This window comes from Piliocolobus tephrosceles, chromosome 13 (genome assembly GCF_002776525.5).
Source record: "Piliocolobus tephrosceles isolate RC106 chromosome 13, ASM277652v3, whole genome shotgun sequence".
Taxonomy (NCBI): domain Eukaryota; kingdom Metazoa; phylum Chordata; class Mammalia; order Primates; family Cercopithecidae; genus Piliocolobus; species Piliocolobus tephrosceles.
In genome coordinates this window covers 51,197,290-51,213,981 of record NC_045446.1, presented here as the reverse complement: position 1 = coordinate 51,213,981, position 16,692 = coordinate 51,197,290, and the positions used below count along the sequence as shown (strand labels likewise).

Below are 16,692 nucleotides of genomic sequence, written 5' to 3'. Positions count from 1 at the left end.
AAAATTAACTTATTTACTAGTAAGGCCATTTCTCCAAAGATAAACTGTCCTTAAGAAACTATTACAGACACCTTCCCTTCTTTCTTCTAGTAAGAATTAACTAGTTTGGACCAGGGATTGGCAAACATTTTCTGTAAAGGGCCATCGTAAATACTTCAGGCTTGTAGGCCACATGGTTTCTACTAGAACTACTTCACTCTGCCACTGTAAAGTGAAATCAGCCACAGAGAATATGTAAATAAATGAGCATGTGTATGTTTTTCTTTTTTTGGAGATGGAGTCTCTGTCACCCAGGCTGGAATGCAGTGGTGCTATCTTGGCTCACTGCAACTTCTGTCTTCCAGGTTCAAGAGATTCTCCTGCCACAGCCTCTAGAGTAGCTGGGATCACAGGCGCCTGCCACCACACCACAGCTAATTTTGGTATTGTTGGTAGAGATGGGGTTTCACCACGTTGGCCAGGCTGATCTCAAACTCCTGACCTCCAGTGATCCTCGGCTTCGCAAAGTGCTGGAATTACAGGCGTGAGCCACTGTGCCCAGCCACATGTGTATGTTTCAATAAAACTTTATAAAAAACAGGCAAGGAGCTGATTTTGGCCCATAGGCCAAAGTTAGACCATAGTTAGAAAAAATAGAATGGTCTCACATAGTAGGGGATCAATTAATGATTATTGCATAAGGGAATGCATGTAGGCATCGTTGGTAGCTAGTACAAATAGCCATGTATGTATGTGGTGGGGGTGAGATAGGTGCAGCGGGTGAACAAAGCTAAAAATCTAAAAACCTGTAGAATGTCTTTATTTTATACTTTTGGTCAATTGCCTCTGAAGGCAGCACCAGACATCAGAAAGGTCTCCATCTCCATTCCCTCGTCCTTGATTCCTCCTGAACTATTAGAAAGACTTTAGAATTCCCATCTCCTTGTATTCCGTCCTCCACACAAAATCACCACTCTAGACAAATGTAATCATATTACAATCCTTGCTTAAAAACTACCAATGGTTTCCTCATGCTTAATGGGAAGGTCTGTACTCTTTAGAATATTATACAAGGCTTTTTTACAACCTGGTTCCAATCTACTTACTGTCATCTATTATCATACTACACTCTAACTCTAGAGTTCTTAAATACACCTGCCATATTAAGCTTTCCCGAAACATGGTTTTACACAAATTGTTCTGCTGCCTGTTCCCTCTCAGCCTCCTTACCTCTGCACTCCACCTTCTTTTATCCCTGGCAAAAACATTAAGACTCTCCACACAGTTAATCATTCACTTCTTATGTTCCATAGCACTCCCATATGTTAACAATACATAACACAACTAAACTGTAATTACCTTTTTGTATATCTGACTCTCTGACCTAAATAATGAGTTCCTATATGGCAAAGCCAGTGTCTTTGTTGGTGTATCCTCAGTGCCTAGCACAGTACCTGATACACTGCAGGTGCTAAGCAAATATTTGAGCAAAGAGTGAATGAACTACCAGGACATGCCAGTTACAAGTAATAACCTCTTCCAATATCCATCTTACTCAGAACATTTTTTCCTTTAAAAATAAAGTAAAACCAGCCCTTTGGGAGGCCAAGGCAGGCGGATCATGAAGTCAAGAGATCGAGTCCATCCTGGCCAACATAGTGAACCCTGTCTCTACTAAAAATACAAAGATTAGCTGGGTGTGGTGGTGTGCGCCTGTAGTCCCAGGTACTCAGGAGGCTGAGGCAGGAGAATCACTTGAACACAGGAGGCGGAGGCTGCAGAGAGCCGAGGTTGCACCACTGCATTCCAGCCTGGTAACAGAGAGAGACTCCGTCTGATAGACAGATAAGATAGATAGATAGATGATAGATAGATAGATAGATAGATAGATAGATAGATAGATAGATAGATATAGAGCGAGCCTGCCCCTGACTTGCAGATTTACCAACCTATTCAGTCAACAGTTAATGGTTTAGCAGTTACCGCATCACAGAATTGTAATGCCAGAGTGCTACCTTAAAGGTGTTTACGGTCTATTGAGAGTGATTAAATTGTTCATAAAGTCAAAGAATATTCCAAACAAAATATATATACATAAGATACAGTGTTAGAGCAATAGTGGAAGCGTAAAGAATTCAGAAGATGAATGAAATTCCAATGGACTAAAATAGAAGAAGCTTCTTGAAGGCCTTCCTTAATCTTAATGGATAAGCAAGACTGGGATGGGCAAAAACAAGGGGAGTGCAAGGTAGGCAGAGAGAGTATCATTCTAAGGAGAGAATGGCATCAGGTAAGCTACAGAGGCAAGAACACAGAAGATGGTTTAGGAGACCCTAACACATGTATGACTGGAACAGAAAGTGTACTGGGAAACAGCTGGAGGTAACATTAGAAGACAGATTATGGTCAAATGGAGGACAGCCATGAGTAGATTCTACTCTAATAAGAGTAAATTATACTCTTTATTAAAAGAGAAGCTCAGATTTTTTTTAAGCTTAGTTTGTTTAAATCTTGCAGAGAACAAAATTTTGTATGCAGTTCCAGAAACATAGAATTGGGAAATCAGAGGTTCTGCATATAGGTGAACTTTCAGCGGTAAGAGCCAGTCTTACTACTGTCTTGCCATTCCTGTCCAGGATGTGGAGGGTAGAATAATTCACAATCCCATCCAATTAAGGACTTCATTACTTTGTCTCACATTTCCTATATTCTATGGGAACTGTAATTCCACAATTATTTCAGAGTTTGTAATCTTAAACTTCTGGTTCTGTTCTAAGTCTCGGCCAATTACTCTGATAGAAGAGAGCTTTCCAATGAGTTCAGGACAAGGACTAACGATGGGAGTAAGGCCACATCCAACATGGTCTGCTAGATGGGGTAGCAGTAGTCCTAAACTGCCTTAAGAACCCAGCCCTAGGAGGTTGAGAGATGCTGTTCCATTAAAGGATAAGTGAAACAAAATGAAAAACTCCAAAGAAGTGCCTTTTGGTGGAATTGTGGTGTGAAGAATGATTTAGGTAAGAATTATTTGTGCTTTCCCATGACACATTTGTGTTTAACAACACCAATAAACCCAAAAAGCCTGCTTAAAATTAAGTAGAAGAGGCCTGACTATAGCAATCTCTCAATATGAATATGGGACCACAGAACTAAAATTATTTTTTGAATACTTCCGGCCTTATATTTCATCATCTTTTCTCACATATCCAAGTTCTCTCTGGTCCTCCTCATGTCTCTGATACACCAACCCAATCTAGCTCCCATAAAAGTCAACACATTTAATATTCTAATAAACTACTTTTAAGGGACTTGGGATTGGTATGGCAGGGGAACAGCAATGGTGGGGGAGGAGAGTAACAAAATGGCTACCTTGGAAATCTCATTTTTTTTCTTTCATCCCAAGAAAGTCTCAGCACTTCTGCCGGGGTTATGACTATTCTACTTATTTTTTCTTTTTTTTTTTTTTTTTTTTGAGATGGAGTCTCGCTCTGTCGCCTGGGCTGGAGTGCAGTGGCCGGATCTCAGCTCACTGCAAGCTCCCCCTCCCGGGTTTACGCCATTCTCCTGCCTCAGCCTCCCTAGTAGCTGGGACTACAGGCACCAGCCACCTCGCCCGGCTAGCTTTTTGTATTTTTTAGTAGAGACGGGGTTTCACTGTGTTAGCCATGATGGTCTCGAACTCCTGCCCTCGTGATCCGCCCGTCTCAGCCTCCCAAAGTGCTGGGATTACAGGCTTGAGCCACCGCGCCCGGCCTCTACTTATTTTTTCAAGAGGAAAAAGTAATAGACTTGATGAGAAAATACGGTTATTGGTGTACATAGTAGTTGAGAAAGGAAAGAGTGCTTGAGTACATAGAAGCAGTTATTGAAAAAAAGAATAGAAGAGCTTGGTTAGTTACCGTCCTGCCAAAGTCAAGCCCAATATCACAGATTGTAGTACGCAGGCAAATAATTTAAAATTTAAAATTTTTTAAATTTCCACTTAAAATAATATTTCAAAACCACTCACAGACTCAAATCACAGAGACTTGGATTCAAGACCTGGCTCTGCTATTTATTCCCAAAAAAACTTCAATAAGTAACCTTTTAAGCTTTAGCTTCTTTCTCTTAAAAACAGAGATAGTGATAGCTAACCAAATAACCCCAGTAGGTAGAGGAAAGCTCTGTTTTACAAAATACCAGCTGATAAATATAAAAGGAATGATAAATTAGAAAATTTATCATTTTGCAATCTTTAATGAAATTACAAATTCAGGCAAAAATTATCAACTAGTATTTAAAACCTTTAGGTAATGATTAGCGGGCAGCTGAACATTCTTAGTGTCAAAATACCACACAAAGGAACAACTTAATCTTATAATAGAGAGATCAGGTTGTCACCCACAGATATGGTTTGGCTCTGTGTTCCCACCCAAATCTCATTACAAATTGTAATCCCAACGTGTCAGGAGAAGGGCCTGGTGGGAGGTGTTTGAATCATGGCAGCAGTTTCCACCCTGCTGTTCTTGTGATAGTGAGTTCTCATGAGATCTGATGGTTTAAAAGTATGTGGCAGTTCCCCCTTCACTCTCTCCTGCCACCATGTGAAGAAAGTCCTTGCTTCCTTTTCGCCTTCTGCCATGATTGTAAGTTTCCTGAGGCCTCCCAGTCATGCTTCCTGTTAAGTGTGCAGAAGTGTGCATCAAATAAACCTCTTTTCTTCATAAATGACCCACTTTCAGATAGTTCTTTATAGCAGTGAGAAAAAGGACTAATACACGGACTAAGCCTTTAATCTAACTTAGACACAGAAATTACTAAACTGAAGGACACACCAAGGAAATAATAGGGCAAATCCAGAAGTGGGACCTTCTACAAGACAACTGGCCCAGACTCTTCAATAGGACAGTATCATAAATAAGGAACTACTCTAGATTGAGAAATTTGACAAAACAAGCAGTTAGTTATAAGATGTGGTCCTAGACTGAATCTTGGTTTAAAGAAAACAGCTAAAAGGAAATTTGGGGAGACCACTGAGAAATTTTAATGTGGATTGATTCAAATAAAGTATTCTTAATTTTGTAGGGTATGTTAAAATATTTTTTAGAGCTGCATATTAAAATATTAAGGAGTGAAATATCATATATAGCAGATATATATACACAGATATATACGTTACATAATATATATACACACATATAGTGTACTATTTTAAATGAATTTTATATGAGGTTAATAGTAAATAGTACTTGTTACTAGGTCCTTACAATTATAGGAAAATTCATTTAAGAGTTATGGCTCAATGCTTTAGAGCACTGCTATTTTCTCCCTGTGACAGAGAAAGAAGTCCTCACTTTCAGTAACTAATTTACATATAGCTTTTCCATAAATCTTTTATTTACTATTTGAGAACCACCTATAACTAGGAACGAGACCACATGTTAGGTATGCAATATGCAACTTGACTTCTCTCAAGGAGCTCACAGTCTATGACTGAACAGAGTATATTATAGCAAACTATTCTAAGGAACAATTTCACAGAAGTTCCAAGAAGGTTTCAGAGGATTTGAAGGATGAATAATAGTTGCCACGAAAAGAAAGAGGAAGTAGAGTGGGAAGGAAGGAATTTCTAGTAAATAATATTCGATTATCACAACTATCCTCTAAGATATACAGAATATTATACTTACTACCAAGATAAAGGAAACTGATGCTCAGAAAGGCTGAGGGACTTACCTTAAGACACTTGGTCAGTATACTCCTTACCATGGCCTATAAGACCCTGCATCTTCTGATCCTACTTTATCTCTTCTACTAATTCTCAGACCAACTATATCTCTTCAAATCTCCTCCTCATTTATTATACCAGACATATGTATGTTTTCTGTACCACAAATACTAAAGTAAGCTCATTCCTACCTCAACACTCTTGCACTTGCTATTTTCTCCTTCTAGAACCATTTTTGTCACCAGGCCTCCCCTTGAGTGTCTTCTCCTCAGAGGCCTTCCCTGTCCTCCCAATCTAAAGTAGCTCCCAGTGCCTTCTCTCTAGCTCTAAAACCAAGTAGCTAAATCTCACTGTTTACCAAGTAATGGACGAGGGCACTAGACCAATGCTTCATATATCAGCAATTCCACTGCTTTTTAAGCCCAAAGTCTCTGGCCCTTCCCACACAAAAATCCTGTTTCTGGTTATTCTTCCTATATATCTCAGTAGCCCATTACTATTCTCCAGCAGTTCAACCAGGTAGGTCAATGATCAACACTATTATCTTCATTATCACCATGACAAAATATACTGCGAATTTACTATGTACTAGGGCAGTGTTTTAAGTGTTTTTCACATATTAATTCATTCTATCCTTACAAAAACCTTATAAAGTACTCAGTAATGCTCTCATTTTAGAGGAAAGAAACTGAGGCACAGAATTTTTAAGTGCCTTGGCCAAGGTCACACAGCTAGCTATTAAGTCAAAGGATTTGAACATAAGTAATCTGGCTCCAGAGCCTTTACTCTTTACATTGTCATGTTATATCAATTAAGATACTTTGTTCTTCTTAAGGGTATTTTAAAATAAAAGAGGCATCTGATAAAACATTACAGAAAAATTCTTTTAATTCATAAAGTAAGCTATCTAAAACTCTAAAACATTTACATAAGATGAAAGAAATTTCATAATTTGTATTTACCTTGAAAATAAGCTATTATTATACTTTAAGACCTAAGTAAGCTATTAGTAGTGCTGCTGTTACATGAATTTTCAGGAAGTAATTTTTAATTCTATTGAGCTTCAATGACCACTACTATGCAAAGAGTCCTGCCAATCCTATGGGAATGTACATATATTCACGTCTACACACACCACATGGGCTTTGTCAAAAATGAATTAGGGCAAACGAGGGCAAAAAAAGACAAATTCATATCTCTATCACTAGAGAATCTTATGGAATAACAATTTCTAATGGCCTTTTATCTGTCTTCTAAGTGCAGTTGATTTTTGTTATTTATAGGTCTACTGCATAAGCATGTGGTAATCATTTGTCAGAGTTTTTCTCAAAGTATTCCAACTGTATTCTAAATAAGATCCAATTGTTTTTAACCTTTTTGTTTTCAAAAGAAAATTAATAGAAAATAACGAAAATGTCTTACCTTCTATTCCCAATCTAATCTTCTTAAGACCCCTCTCCTTCAAAACTGACTTGGCCACATCTCTGTTTTCAATATACTTGAAAAATCTATATAATTTTGTGCTATAAATAACTGGAAACAAAAAGACAAAATTATTATTGTATTAAAATTAAAAGATTTAGAGATGAACTTAAATTTATCTTGCTCATCAAAGGGGCCTAACAGTTCTAAAAGCCCAAATAATGGATGCAGTAATGCCAAAGGATGACTAGCCAACATGACAGGGCAGTATTCAGTATAGTTAATGTAGAAGCAAATGTCTACTTAAGTGGAAACAAGAAAAGCTTTGACAACCAATCAGAAAACCCAATCCACAGGAAGAATCTCCTTCTGAAAGATTCATCACCTACACATTTATTGTAATGGGATCTGCCCCAAGTTTTAAATAAGATAATCCAAAGAAGATATCAATATTGTATCATTATCAAGCAAAGTAAAGCACTTTGCTAAGATGTCTACAAGGCCTAGTCTAGAGGGGGAAAAACTGCCTTGTCAAAGACAACAAAACAGATACATTTTACATTTCATGGATTGAGCAACTATTAATAATTTCCCAAAAGGCAAAGACCCTCCCCACAAACTGTTTTCCATTCAGGCGAACAGCCCCATTTAATACTGATGTTAAAAATGGCAGATTCGAGCAAGTTCTGCCCAGGTTAGTCTGTTTAGAGCAAACTGGCTTTGCAAAGGACAGACATTCCACTGACAACATGTTGAGTCTTCCAAATGTGCTGAGAACTTCAGGGAGTTAGACTGATGGACATTCCTCGCCTTCTCTCTTTCAGGTTGAGTTATCTCCCTTAAAAGGTGAACTGCAAAGGTTTTTTCAAAAAAAGAAAAACACACTCACAAACCAAACATGCTGGTTTAAGAGCCAATAGAAGGAAAATACGTATATAAACTCTACTCATGGGGTAAATTTGTGATTATTACTATATCCTTAAGATTTACTGGTATTTTAAGAAAAATATTATTTTAGATCTTAGAAAGGACAATCTATGTCATAAAGTCAAATGTAGAAAAATCGGGCCAAAAGGCTATCTCTAGCTCCTCAAATGAATCTCCTTTGTATTGGATCATCTTGATACAAAATAATACATATTTAGACAACTAAGTAAAAATGTTTTCAGGCCTTTTAAGCTTTAAGATAAAAAACAAGAAAACAAAAAAATATTGAAGTGAAAAGTTCAACAATGGAAAAGAAAACACCAGGTTTATTATAATTCCTTTATCACTATAATATCATTTCTATGTTCTATGGTTGGCTGTACTTTCTTGGGGTCAAACCTTTTGAAAAGTAAAATATAAGTTATAAGCTTGTTCATTCCTTTTCCTTAACAGAAAATAATTTAGTATACCTCTTTATTTTTGACAACCTTTCATTTTTCTTGGGGTTTGTTCAACTTTTTATTCCACATATTATAGAAAAACATTGTCAGCAAAGAGCCTAGAACTAAGGAAACAGCAACAGAAATGTCTATTACAACAACTATCCACAAAGGAATCACAACACTCATTTAAGTACATCATGCAAAAGAAATATCTCAATGCAAACTCTGAAAAGTGCTACCATAACTTGTGTTAAAATAATCTTTCAAAAATCTCCTTTAGAAGTAAAAAAGAATGCCATCTGGAGTCTGCTTTGTTTTGATTTTAGAAAAGCGTATGTAAAACGGAAAAATCAGAGATAAAATGTTTTGGTACTTTCTATATTAAAGCCTAATCCTTACCAAGACAACAGACTATATAGTACAGAAGAAGATGCTAGGCTATTTTATTCAATTCCTTGAGTCATTCTTTCAATTCTTCCTTATTTATTAAACTGGTCAAAAATACTAATATTGGGCTCATCAAGAAAAATAACAAAAAAATAAGAAAAAATGTTAGTGACTGCTGCTCAAGACAGGTCATTTTGGTCAGAAATACCCAAAAGAACTATAGTACAAAGGCTTATGAAGGGTCATTGTATCCTTGATGAACATATATGATATTTTTGAAAAGGGTACCTTAGAACTTCAAGTTATCTTCAAAATCAATGAGTTAAAGCTTCTAAATTTATATAAAAACAAAAACTCATTTTTTAAAAAGTTATTTTTATAAAGGAACTAGTTCTCCTGAATGCTTTTAAATACAAAGAAAAAAAATCTATCAAGTTCCAGAGAGTCAACAAATAACTAACTATGTGTGTATGGCATGGGTGGGGCATATTCTTCTGCACAGGGACATACTTTGGGCATTGCGAGCCATGCAGTTTCTGCTGCAACTACTCAACTCTGCCACTGTAGCATGAAAGCAGCCATAGGCAATACACAAAACTTAATTTATAAAAATAGGTGATGGGTTGGATTGACCCCCAGGCTATAGTTTGCTGGTCTATGAGAAGAGCTCTTTCTTAACACACACAAGAAATAATTTGTGATGATTCAGGAGAAAGAAAACATGCCAGAATACTTACTTTGTGAATATTCTTCTCCCATCTGTGGTGGATATTCTTCATCCCAATCAACCACATCATCATCTGTAAGCACCACTATATGACATTCTCGTTCCCCACTCTGGGCACTAGCTACCATGAGAGGGAGGATCATTTCTTCCAGATAAAATTCAAATTGTCTACGAGCACCATCATTTGACAACTCATGCATTAGGGCACCTGAAATGAAATCCACAAAAATCTCTTACCAAAACTTTTCCTAAAAAGCCTTCTTTTAGAAATATAGAATCTTACAATAAGAAAGGCCAATTAAAGGCATCCTACATAGGCCCCGTCATTTTACACATCATGAAATAACTTGCCTAATATTACAAAACTAATTTGTAAAGTCAGAATTAAAACCCTATCTCTAACCTAGCATATTTTTCACTATACTATATTATCTTCCATCAGTATACGCAATATGTCTTAAGGTGTATCTTAAAGATACTTTTCAGGTTATCCACATAAACTGAAATAGTTCTTATATTCCATTTCCTGCATGCTCTGCTTCTCAGAAAGTTGCAAACCGATTTAATATTTCAGTGCAGGTTGAGAGGTGAGGTGAAAAGGGTCAATAGTCTTTAGAATAAGGCAAGCAAAAGGTCAAGCAAAATACAACATGATGCAGGAATTCCACAGCAAACTTGATACTAGAAGTGAGAGAGCTGAAAGATAAGACTTCAACCTCCTTAAACACAGACATAATGAACAACTTCAATTTCCTAAATGCACAGCCACTAACTCACCTGCACTGCTTTTTTCTTGTATTCCTATATAATGGCAATGTCCTATCTCCCTACTGAAGATGCCAACATCTCAAGAACTACTGCTACTGCATCAGCATGGAGAGCAAAGTTAGAGAAGCAACCATGGCAACCATACACATGAGTGTGTGTGTGTGTGTGAGAGAGAATGTGTGTGTGTGTGTGTGTGTTGTAAAAACTGGAGAACTGGAGAAGGGATGAAGGAGTACACTAGAACTCAAACCTACAGTCTCCCAAGGGAGAGCTTTTCCTCCCTACAAAATGTCTCTATAATTATATATTATATAATAAACACTATATAATTATTATAATTGATTAATTAAATAATCTATATTACTATTACTTAGCCATGCCTCTCTCCAGGTTGGCTATTTCCCATTGCCATTTTAAAAAGTTATCTTTATAGACAAATACCTATATTTCAACACCTTCTCTCTCTCTAGCTTCTGAACCAATTCCAATCTGGCTTCTACTCTCACTATATTACAAAAATGTCTTGCTATGGTCTCCAAATGGCCTTTATATTGTCAAAGACAATAATCATCTTTGGTCCTGATCTTATGTGACCTCTCAGTTTAATCTCCTACACTGGACCACTCTTTCTTGAAACATACTCACCCCTAAGAATCTCTGATACCATTATCCCTGTTTTTTTCCCTCCTCCTGGCTATTCTTCCTCAGTAACCTTTGCCAACTCTTCCTCCTCCAGCTGTTCATTAAATACTGATATTTCTCAGGACAATTTTAAGTTCTTTTCTACTTTTATCCTATACTGATAATTCCCAAATTTATTTCTACTAATTTAGCCTTCTGTATTCGAGATGCATTTTATTCAGCTGCTTTCCGGAAATTTCCGCTTGGATGTAACCTCAGAGGTACCCTAAACTCAATACATCCAAAATTTAACTTACCATCTCTGTCTCTCTCCACAGTATTTTTCAAATCAGTAAATGGCATCACTATCAATCCAAGTTTTCAGAACCATCTCAGTACAGTGCTTGGCATATAATGGGAACTTAAATATTAGTATACTAAATGAATAAATCCTGGATTTCTCCTTTACCTCCTAATTCAAATAATTCCCCAAGTCTTCTTAAACATACCTTGAATTGTGTTATTTCCTTCTTTTGGCAGATATTTACTAAAGATAGCTGCAAAATCTCCTAAGCCACATACTTTTCTGCAAGGTGACCTTGACATCTCTTCCCAAAAAGTGGAATCTAGTTCCCCTCCCCTTTAATTAGACTGGTAATACAAACTTGTTTGTAACCAGAGGAGCATGGCTGAGGGGACAGCACATGACTTTGGAGGCTAAGTCAGAGGAAGCCTTGCAATTTCTGCCTTGGTTTTTGGAATGCTTGTTCTTCAAATGCGTCCTTTCTGAATGCAGCCTCCAGGATTTGAGAAGCCCAAGTCATATGGAGAGACTACACATAGGTATTCTGTTTGGCATTCCTAGCTGAGTCCAGCCTTTGAGTCATCCCAGTCCTGGCACCAGACATGTGAATAAAGCCTCCAGCCTTGTGAGCCACCCCAGCACATCAATTCTTCACAGATGAGGCCTCAGATATTGTGATACAGCCATAAGCCACCTCTGCTGTGTCCTATATAAATTCTGGACCCACGGAATAAATGAGAGTAATAAAATGGTTATAGTTTATGCTAAGCTTGAGGTGGTTTATTACACAGCAATGGTTAACCCAACATATTCCATCCCCTTGCCTCCATTCCAGTTCTGTTCATCATTAACTCTCACCCAAACTACTACAAAATCTTTCTGATTACATTCCCCCAACATCCGCTTTTGCCTCTCTGCATTTTCCCCACAGCAGCCAAATCTAATTGGCCCTGCTAGTCTAACCCTCTCATGACTTGTACTATCCTCAAAATAAGTCTCAAATCCTCAACTTGGTACATAAAGCCCTGCTATGTGAAAAAGAATTTACAGATCATAGTGTAGAATCAATCCTTTAATACATTTTCTTTTTTTTTTTTGATTTTTATTATTTTTTTATTATTATACTTTAAGTTCTAGGGTACATGTGCATAACGTGCCGGTTTGTTACATATGTATACTTGTGCCATGTTGGTGTGCTGCACCCATCAACTCGTCAGCACCCATCAATTCATCATTTATATCATGTATAACTCCCCAATGCAATCCCTCCCCCCTCCCCCCTCCCCATGATAGGCCCCAGTGTGTGATGTTCCCCTTCCTGAGTCCAAGTGAGCTCATTGTTCAGTTCCCACCTATGAGTGAGAACATGCGGTGTTTGGTTTTCTCTTCTTGTGATAGTTTGCTAAGAATGATGGTTTCCAGCTGCATCCATGTCCCTACAAAGGACGCAAACTCATCCTTTTTTATGGCTGCATAGTATTCCATGGTGTATATGTGCCTCCTTTTCTTAATCCAGTCTGTCACAGATGGACATTTGGGTTGATTCCAAGTCTTTGCTATTGTGAATAGTGCCGCAATAAACATACGTGTGCATGTGTCTTTGTAGTAGAGTAATTTATAATCCTTTGGGTATATACCCAGTAGTGGGATGGCTGGGTCATATGGTACATCTAGTTCTAGATCCTTGAGGAATTGCCATACTGTTTTCCATAATGGTTGAACTAGTTTACAATCCCATCAACAGTGTAAAAGTGTTCCCATTTCTCCACATCCTCTCCAACACCTGTTGTTTCCTGATTTTTTAATGATTGCCGTTCTAACTGGTGTGAGATGGTATCTCATTGTGGTTTTGATTTGCATTTCTCTGACGGCGAGTGATGATGAGCATTTTTTCATGTGTCTGTTGGCTGTATGAATGTCTTCTTTTGAGAAATGTCTGTTCATATCCTTTGCCCACTTTTTGATGGGGTTGTTTGTTTTTTTCTTGTATATTTGTTTGAGTTCTTTGTAGATTCTGGAAATGAGCCCTTTGTCAGATGAGTAGATTGCAAAAATTTTCTCCCATTCTGTAGGTTGCCTGTACATTTTCTTTAATTATCCATATACTGATGACTCCCACTTACATCTAGCCCACATTTCTCTGCTGAACTTTAGACGTGTATACCCAATGCTCCACTTAACAGTTCTACTTGGATATCTAACAGCTATTTCAAACTTAATATGTTCAAAATCAAGCTTTTAGATTTTTGCTCCTCATGAAGTCTCCCCCATCTCAATTAATGGCAACCTCACACTTCCAGTTAAAGCTCTCCTCTCCTTTCCACTTCACATTCAGTTGAAGAGGAAATCCTGGTAACCTGAATATCAAATATACCCAGAATCTGACTAGTTCTTACTGTTTCCACTTAATCCAAGCCCCTACCATCTCATACCTGGACTTTGATCACGGCTTCCTAACTGATCTCTTTGCTTCTAGCACTATTCCCTTTTTGGTCCATTTTTAACACAACAGCCAGAAGTGATTCTTTTAAACCTTAAGTCAGGTCAGGATTATAACACTTAACAACTCTACATAGACTTCTGTGTGAACAGGGCCCCCATGAAATAGTACAATGTGACAGTCTTACAGATCATATCATTCTTCTGTTCAAACCCCTCCCATATCTTCCAATCTCACTCAGAATAAAAGCCAAAACATAAAGGCCTTATTTGACCTAAGTGCCTTGTTACCTCTCTAACCACATCTCCTATTACTGACACTCTCTCTCACTCCACTCCAACTATCCTGGCCTCTCTGCTGCTCTCAAATATACAAGACAAACTCCTTCATTGTGTGCATTCACTAGTAACCTCTGCTTGGAATTTAACATTTTTACTTCCAATGAAAGTTTCTCTGGCTCCTCTAAGTAACTTCTTCACTTTTTTTTCCTTGGCACTTATCACTAACATACTATATATGATTTATTTACTTTGTTTATCACATGTTTTTCCCAATAGAGTGTATGTTCCATTAGAACAGAAAGTTTTGCCTGGTTTGTTCATGCTGAATCCCCAAAACTTAGAACAGTGCTTAGTACAGAGTAGAGCCATTAAATATTTGTTCAATTAATAAATTTTGTTTCCTCTTTACCTCTCAGGCCTTATTCCTCATCACTCATACTCCATCCCTCTGCTCTAGCCACACGTGCCTTTTTTTGAGTCCCCTAAATATGTCATATTCCTTACCACTTAAACCTCTGCACATATCATTTCTACTGCTTGTATGGTCAGCTTTCCCCCACTCTTTGCCACTCCTTCAGGTTTCAGCTTTAACGGCACTTAGATAATGATTCTCCACAGACCCTTTGTCATACACTTCTAATAATATCTCATTTCTTCACTGCATTTTTCACAGCTTTCATTACTTGTTAAATGTCTGTCTTCCCAACTAGACTATAAACTCCATAAAGGCAGGAACAATGTCTGTCTTTCTTCATCACTATATGTACTATATGTATGAAACTCATAAAAAGCTTGATTAAGAAGGAAGAGGGGACGAAAGGACAAGTTAAATGGTAAACTAGAAATGAATAGTTGATCAGGACGCAGAGACACAAGAATGATATAGTGGACTCTGGGAAGTCGGTGGGGAAGGCTGGGAGGAAGTGAGGGATAAAAGACTACATACTGAGTACAGTGTACGCTGTCCGGGTGATGAGTGCACCAAAATCTCAGAAATAACCACTAAAAACTTATCCATGTAACCCAAAACCACCTGTATCCCAAAAACAATTGAAATAAAAATTTTAAAAAATTAAACCTGACACTTAGAAATTAAAGATAAAAGGTAGAAATCCCCAGTATAAAGATAATATTTGACACCACAGTGATGAATAGCACCACTTGGAATACGTGCAGATTCTGTGAGAGAGAAAGTAGCTAACAGTGGAGAACAACCACATTCCAAGGATCAGGAACAAGGATGCCAAAAAGCCAAAGGAAGGGACAGTCAAGAAAAAAATGAGTAACATTATAATTAAGCCTAAAAGAAATGACTTTATTTTTCTTGAGAGAGGGTCTCACTATGTTGTCTATGATGATTTTGAACCCCTGGGCTCAAGTGCTCCTCCCCACCTCAGCCTCTCAAAGTGCTGGGAATACAGACATTAGCCCCACGTCCAGGGAAATGCCTTTAAAGACAGAGATGCCAGAATTCCCATTAAACTTAACATTGTTCAAAATCTTCTAGCCAATTTGACAAGACAAAAAAAAAGACATAAAAAGTGTTATTTGTAACATAGTCAATTAACTATGAGGCATATATGAGGATCAACTAAAAAATCATTAGAAATAAACAGGGTTTTATGAGGTGGCTAAATGTACAAAATTCAGTAACTTTATTATAAGTTAGCAGTTTGAAAAGTTAAACATATTCTACACACAGCAATAAAAACACAAAATATTAACAAGACCAGAGCACACTATATGAAGAAAATGACAAAACTCTACTTAAAGACACAAAAGTGTGAATAAATGGGAAGACAGCATTTGGGGCTATATGTTAATTCTTCTGAAAAGTTAACTTCAAAGGATTCCAATGAAAAATTCAAGTTATTTTTAATGAGAATGTTTTTGAACGTCTAGAATAGACATAAGTCAGATTTGAGTATGTTTGAGCCTGAGGTTTACTACACAGAGATAGGGAAAGACTGATGATACCAAAGAGGACAATCAGTGGAAGAGGGTCCTAAAAACACACAAGAGAATATAATAATTTGTTAATTCAGCAAACATTTTGTTGAGTCCTTAGGATGTGCCACACACCATAGACACAAAGTCAAAAAGATATAGTCTGTGCTCTCAAGTCCAAACTAGTTTAATGCCACAAACTGAAAAAGAGTGCCTCAACCAGAGAGAGAGAACATGCAAGCAAATTGCATAATTTCTTCTTAAATTAAGACATAAGCCCAGATATTTTAGTGCAAAGTGTCATTCCAAATATTCAGCAAGGGCATATATTTGCAAGAAAAAAAAATTTACTTTTGGATTCAAGTCTACTTACATTTTTAAAAGATCACATCCATCTCTTCAAATTCTATATAGTTTTTTTATAAACATCTTTGGGAATCTCTAAATTTTTAGTAAAATATATTACAAGTAATCTAAAAACAACTACAAATATTACTGAAAAGCTAAAAGTCTAGGATAATCATATTACACATATTTTACATAAAACCCTTACTTTTAATTCATAATAAATAAAAGATACTTAGTAGTAATGACAAGGTAAACTACGTACAACAAAAGATTGCAGAACTAAGAGATTCACATCATCTGTAAAAAATTCTAGTTTTTTTTTTATCTCTGCCAGTCATCAAAATTCAACATCAAATTATATAAAGATTAATTTAAATGGTCATATGAAAAG

General features: G+C 37.0%; 1 protein-coding gene across 7 annotated transcripts in view; it reads right to left on the bottom strand.

Annotated features, from left to right (window-relative positions):
• Positions 1–16,692, bottom strand: part of BTBD10 (BTB domain containing 10) — a 73,405-nt gene that overhangs the window by 2,144 nt on the left and 54,569 nt on the right. For all 7 annotated transcript variants that reach the window (XM_023230945.2, XM_023230948.2, XM_023230947.2 and 4 more), the window contains 2 exons: positions 9,603–9,800; positions 7,109–7,219 (listed from right to left, as the gene is read on the bottom strand). In XM_023230945.2, coding sequence (XP_023086713.1) covers positions 7,109–7,219; positions 9,603–9,800 — 309 coding nt within the window. The remainder of the gene's footprint in view (positions 1–7,108; positions 7,220–9,602; positions 9,801–16,692) is intronic.